At 46.7% G+C, this 6,033-nt stretch overlaps 1 protein-coding gene across 3 annotated transcripts; it reads left to right on the forward strand.

Annotated features, from left to right (window-relative positions):
• The first annotated feature begins 309 nt into the window (after window positions 1–309).
• Window positions 310–5,852, forward strand: CCDC167 (coiled-coil domain containing 167). 3 transcript variants are annotated; one of them, XM_015857656.3, is made up of 4 exons: window positions 310–814; window positions 1,758–1,852; window positions 3,453–3,505; window positions 5,002–5,852. In XM_015857656.3, the coding sequence occupies exons 1-4, from the start codon at window positions 695–697 to the stop codon at window positions 5,103–5,105; spliced, it is 372 nt and encodes a 123-aa protein (XP_015713142.1). In that variant the 5' UTR covers window positions 310–694; the 3' UTR covers window positions 5,106–5,852. The 3 variants fall into 3 exon arrangements, with proteins under 3 accessions (XP_015713142.1, XP_015713143.1, XP_085399327.1); XM_015857657.2 differs by having other exon boundaries at window positions 310–380; XM_085543201.1 differs by having other exon boundaries at window positions 585–814; window positions 4,694–5,852.
• Window positions 5,853–6,033: the final 181 nt, after the last annotated feature.

The following is a 6,033-nucleotide window of genomic DNA, read 5'->3' on the forward strand; positions in this document are numbered from 1 at the left end:
AGGGAGGCCCTCCAAAGGGATCTGGATAGGCTTGGCCTCTTCTCCCAGGCAACAAACAGGGCCTGAGGAAATGGCCACAAGTTGTATCAGATGAGGTTTAGACTGGACATAAGAAGGCACTTTTTCTCTCAGAGAGTGGTCAGGCACTGGAATGGCTGCACAGGGAGCTGGTGGAGTCACTGTCATAGGCACTGTTCAAGAAGCATCCCTCACCAAGATGGCGGCCGCCTGACAGCGCGGCGCCTCACCAAGATGGCGCCGACAGTGCGGACGTGGCCGCCCTCGGAGCGGGGAGCGCGGCGCCGCTCTGCGCATGCGCGGCTGCGGACGGGCCCGGTACCATGGGCAAGAAGAGAGAGGGGCTGAGCGTGGCACGGGAGGTGAGGGCGGGCGGTAAGGGGGCGGGTGGGCAGGGGGTGAGGTCTGTGTAACCACGAGCTGTAGGTGGGGATGGGAGATAGAGCAGGCAGCCTGCCTCATTGATGGTCGTGGAGTCATTAAGGTTGGCAAAGACCTCTAAGATCATCTGGTCCAACCACCAACCCACCTCCCCCATGCCCACTGACCGTGTCCCTCAGTGCCACATCCACGCTCTGCTGGACCTATTATAATAACATAACCTAATTTGTAGATGTAAGAACCGCTAATTCCTCTGAAAGGAACTGCTCGAGTGTGCTGGCAGGTTGGACAAGGCATGAGGAGGCTGCTTGGGGAGGGGTTTTCTTCTTTGCCCCCACCTCTTCGTTTGGCTTTGATCTGTTGTACGAGGGTCAGAAGACGAAAACCTCATTACCTAACACTGCTGGATGTCAACGTATGTGTGAGATGGCTCCTTGCCAGTATCTTAATTAGGGGATTCATAAAAGCGGAGGGTGGATGCCAGTTCTTGAAAAGTGCTTTTAGCCTTTCTGCTGGAAAGAAAGCTTTTATTAATTCATTACAAAATGTATTAAAAGGGACCTAACACAACTCTGTAAGCAGAGCTGCTTCCCTCTCTCTTTTTGTCTGCCTTTATGCGAGCCATTTTGGGCTCCCTGCCCAACGTGGTCCTGACAATTGAGATTTGGAATAAGGGTGTAAGTCAGTTTGGACCGAAGTGCACTCAGGGTTCTGAGATGGCTGCATGCATATGAAGCTGCTGGGACCTGACTTTCCAGAGTTGCCCATGAGGAGAGAAAGAGTAGCTCTGTCTCACCTTATTTTGCAAGCAGGGAAACTGAGGCACAGTGAATACATCTTAGAATCCTCACTCACAACCTTCCTTCCAGCCCCTGATGCCCCAAATCAGCCTGAACAAAAGAAACAGCAGGATTTCAGAGGGAAAAAAAAGCCTATTTTTGTTCATTCAGCAATTTATTCCTCCTTCTTGTCCTTCTTTTGTCGTTATTATTTCCTGTCCCTTGTGCCCCTAGCTCAGCAAAGCTGATGGTGCACTTCAATGGCAAGTGGTTTATTAGCAAATTATTGTTCTCCAGCAGGGGAGCCAAACTTTGGGTTGATTTAAGAGCAGTAAAAACAGCTGCATCTTTTAAAGCATTGTGTGGAATCTGGAGATTTTTAGTCAGCAGAAAGTAAGAGCGCTGACGGAATTGGGCAGAATATTCTTTTGTTATGTCCCATAAAACCAATGGGCAGAGGTTGTTCTATTAGAGCAGCTGCAGGCTTAGCAGGAAGAATAGTTCTGGTGGAGAGGATGGAGAAGACATAGAACCATTTTAGTTGGGAGAGGAAATGACAGTGTCTGATGTGTTTTCCAGATTGATGAACTGGAGGAGAAGCTGTCACTTTGCAGACAGAGCATGGAGGAAGTGGATCTCAAACTGCGCAGGGAGAAGCTGAGCCATGAAGGAAGGTATGGATGACCACTTCCATTCACAGCTGTGGCTGCACACTTCAGTTAGCTTTCATCCTGCTGTGGTGCTGAGCAAGAATGGGAATGCTGACATAAAAGAGGCAGCTGGAAGCTTTTAAAACAGAAACTCGGGAGAGGACTTTCACCTGGATTTTATAGTAGGCACAGGCGGAGCCTGGTCTTTCTCTAGAGTGTTAAGCAAGAGATGGTAGATCTCCCACATGATTCTCAAATTTGCATGTCAGTGGACATTCTGCATCCTATCGCTCTGCTGCTGTCAAAAAGGCTGGTAAGTTCAATTGCAGGCAGTTCAGTTGTACAGAGCCCAGTTACAAATCATCCTTACAGCGACAGCAGTTTCACCACCCTCAGCTTATATTCTTAGTTCTTCCTTTCTACTCAGTTGCTTTGCTCTGCACGTTCATTAAGCCACTCTGTGTTTTTTCACCTCCTCTATTGGAGTGTCATATCCCTCATTGGTATTTTGACAGTGTCCTGCATCACCCTGTCACTCATCTGTAGCTCCCCATTTCAGCAGTCTGATATCTAGGCCTATTTATTTACTTTTTAATGCTTCTTGTCTGCAATCATCTGCTACTGAAGTGGCAGCATGTAGTCCATGGAGGAGAGCTCTGCTTTCCCACTTCGAAGTTCAGTTATCCATGTTTTCTTCCTGTCTCATTCTCAAATCATCTTTCTTGACTCTGTTTCCAAAGCAGGTTTCTAAGCAGCAGCTCAGCCTTGTTAGCTAATGTCTTCTCACTTCTTCCTGGGTGCGCTCTGCATTTCCTTTCCTGTCTGCATAGAAAAGCCCTTTACTCTCCAGCTGCTGACGAAGCCTGCTTTCTTGCCATCTCTCACTTAAGAAGATGTACACATAAGTTTGGAATCAGTTTCTACAGCTGCCTCTTGCTGTGCCCCAAGGGGAACAACAGACTATTACACTTACTGCCTTTTCTGTCTGCTCTGAACCAGGAGGTGATTTGTTGGTGCGTGTTTGTTTATATGCACACAATCTGAAAGGAGTGGCCATGTCCTCACTGCTGTGATGGGAATGCTGCTGCTCCTAGGCAATTTGTTTTGCTTTTATATTTTAAACTATGTATTAATTAATCATGTTGTGCGAGAGCTGCTAGACCTGAATTGCTTTTTATTACTATTACCCTGGGACTTTGGCCTACAACAAGTTGTTTAGCTGGTTGTTGCTGGGCTTGGATTCAGCTTGTCTCTGGCTTGACCGAGTTGTATAAATTGGATACCACTGACAAAGGGATCTTGAAGCCGTGGCAGAACTTATCCCACCTGGAGGAACAGGGGGAACACACTCCTTGACTCCTGTTCTGCTGACCTGTAATGACACTGTCCTGAAAGAGACACAAAAGCATCTTGAAAGAAGTAAAAAGTCATCCTAAAGCTGCCTTATTTCTTCTCTTACACAGTTGGGAGATTCTAAATTGTCACCTATCCACAGTGAAGCGTGATAAGCTCATTCTGTTAGCAGATATTCCTGCTAGTGGGACAGAGCCTCTCTTCCATCATATAAGCAAAGAAATAGGCTGTGTTGTGCCTCACGGGTAATGAACTTCTCTTCTCATTACAGAAAGTCACTGGAGAGAGAGAGAAACCTACTAATGACCAAAGCTGACAACTATGGTAAGAGCTTCATTAAAAATGGTCCCTCTGGGCTGAATGGCATCAGTGCTGCAGCTCAGCTTCATCTTCAAGCTCCTGCCGTCTCTAACTTCTGCCTTTGAACCAAAGGGAGCAAGACTGGGCGAAATCTTGTTAGCCTATTTTGCATCTAGATCCTCCCACTTGAGCCACGCTATCATAAGGGAGAAAAAAATTCGGTATCAGCTGATAAAGGAGGTAAAAAATCTTTTCACATACCCCAACTACCCCAGGTACTCAGCCCACAGCATGTATGCTTATAAGGGGAGATGAGGGTTCTGCCTCATTCACAGGATAGGAGCTGGAAAACTTAGGTTCCACCGAGGCTGCTCAAGGGCAGAAGCTGGGTGAAGGGGGTCTGGTCAGTATCAGCATCTGTGAGGGAGCCCAAAATAGACCCGATACAGCAGAGTATGTACTTCCACAATGGCCATAAGCCATCTATGTTGAGGCTGCTCTGACAAGGACGTACATTCATGTAGTAAGCTAGAGGAAATTTAATCGCCTCCCAGCTCAGCTCACCAAACAGATTCACTCTGCAGCAGTGCAGGCACCAAAGCTCACCCAAGGGAGAGAAGCACAAGTGTTCTTTAAGGCTCAGAGAGTTGAAAGTCAAGGTATGGCCACTGAATTTGAATTTAATTGATGTTAAAGGACTGCTTCCAGAAGAAGAACAATTATTCTAAACATATTCAAACCTGTTCCCTCAGGGCCTAACACTAGAGAAGAGATGGGCTGTGGCTGCTGCCTGTGTACCAGCAGCCAGTCATCATTGCAGCCATCAACAGAGCAATCTAGCGGGTTGCTCAGACAGCAGCAACAGCCTCACCTAATGGTGATGGCTGCTCCTCCCGGAACAGAATAGACAGTGCCTCTGCACACAGCCTGTTTAGGTCATCACTCTAACCTCTAATTAAATCCATGCTTGTTCCAGCTGACATACTTGAGGCTATGATTACAGTGGCTGGGTGGGTGTATGAACTTGTATCAGGTGAAGAACAGGGGCAGAAAGAACAGCTGAAAGCCTCTTTTGTTAGCAGTGCTAGTTTGTTGTACTTTAACTTAGTTAAAGCTCAGGGAAAAGACTGGATCGAGAGTCCTGAAATTACATCTAGAAGAAGAGTAAAAATAACACTCTGCCCTCTTTGTCCTCTTCTTCCTTCCCTAAAGGAGCAATCAGTTGTTCGAAACAAGGCTGTCCTTAGTATGGTCCCAGAACAAGGTCATGTGCGAACAGGAACTGGACTGGGACTGAAGCAATCCTAAACACAACTACTGAGATTGACAGGGTGTGTTAGCAAATGAAAGGAGTTCATGCCAGCCTTCTTCCTGCCCAGCATAGCTTATAATTAGCAGACCCGAGAGCTGTCCCTTGGCTAAGAGAGCACTGTGCTTGTAAAACAATTTTTAAAGGAGATACAGCAGCACAACAAAACAGCATTCACAGGCAAGGGGTTTGTTGGTTGTTTTTTTTTTAGAGAAAGAACTGAGTGTGCTTCGGAAGGAGAATCGCAAGAATGCTGCCCTTGCTGTGGCCATGGTGTTGTTGATTGCTCTTATTTACACCTGCTGGACAATGTGATTGCACTCAAGAATTCTCCGTGCTGACCAAATGACTCTACTGCAAGGAGGCTCTTTCTCATCACTGCACCTCTCTTAAGGGTGAGGATCAGCATTACAGACTGCTGTTCTTGTTTATTGTCTCCAAGCCTTGCCTCAGGGAAGCTAAATCTTTTCTGAGCAGAGGGAGCCAGGAGGCAAACCAGGAATCACATCACACTCGCACTGGGAAAACAGGTTGAGCAGAACTCAAGCTGGAACTCTTACCCAACCTGCAGTCAAGACCTTCAGGCCTGATGGAGGAATACATTTTTTCCCTTGTTTTCCCTTTTGAAGAGGATCTTTCTGGTTGCAGACAAGTGCTCACTGCCCAAGCTGGTTAAAATGCGTGTCTCCTCCTTGGTTGTTGCGTCTCAACCCTAAGTTGAAGGGACACCAAGCTCTTTGAATCAATAACCTTGTGTAGCATGGACACATGTCCTCAGGACTGAGATAAACAAAGATGGTTCTTCCATTCCAACACGAGAGGACCAGAACCACCCTACCTCTATAAAAACAGATGGGAGGCAGGTATCTCTTACACAGGCATGTAGCAACCCCCTTGAGATCTTCAGATTTGGGCTTTGAAAATATCTACATACCTCCCCTCCGGCGTATCAGAGTTCAGTAACCATTTTGTGCCTCAGTCAGCATTTGCGGAAGAGATTTTATTGTCCATTTTATTGATGGAAGTGCCTTTGTAGGGCTTTAAATAAATGAATTAATTTGACATTGTAGCTTTCAGCTTTTCCTTCCCCTTTCTGTTACGCCTCCTCTCAGGCTTAGGTTAGGATCCTATCACCCTGCAGTCTTTTCTTTCTGGTCCAGTGACATACCTCAGGTAACCCTTGTCTGGAAAGCCTTTAGAAGGACACTACTCCCACTATCCTGTCAACTTTGAAGGGTGTTTC

This window comes from Coturnix japonica, chromosome 3 (genome assembly GCF_054131305.1).
Source record: "Coturnix japonica strain WE chromosome 3, WE-NBRP24, whole genome shotgun sequence".
NCBI lineage: Eukaryota > Metazoa > Chordata > Aves > Galliformes > Phasianidae > Coturnix > Coturnix japonica.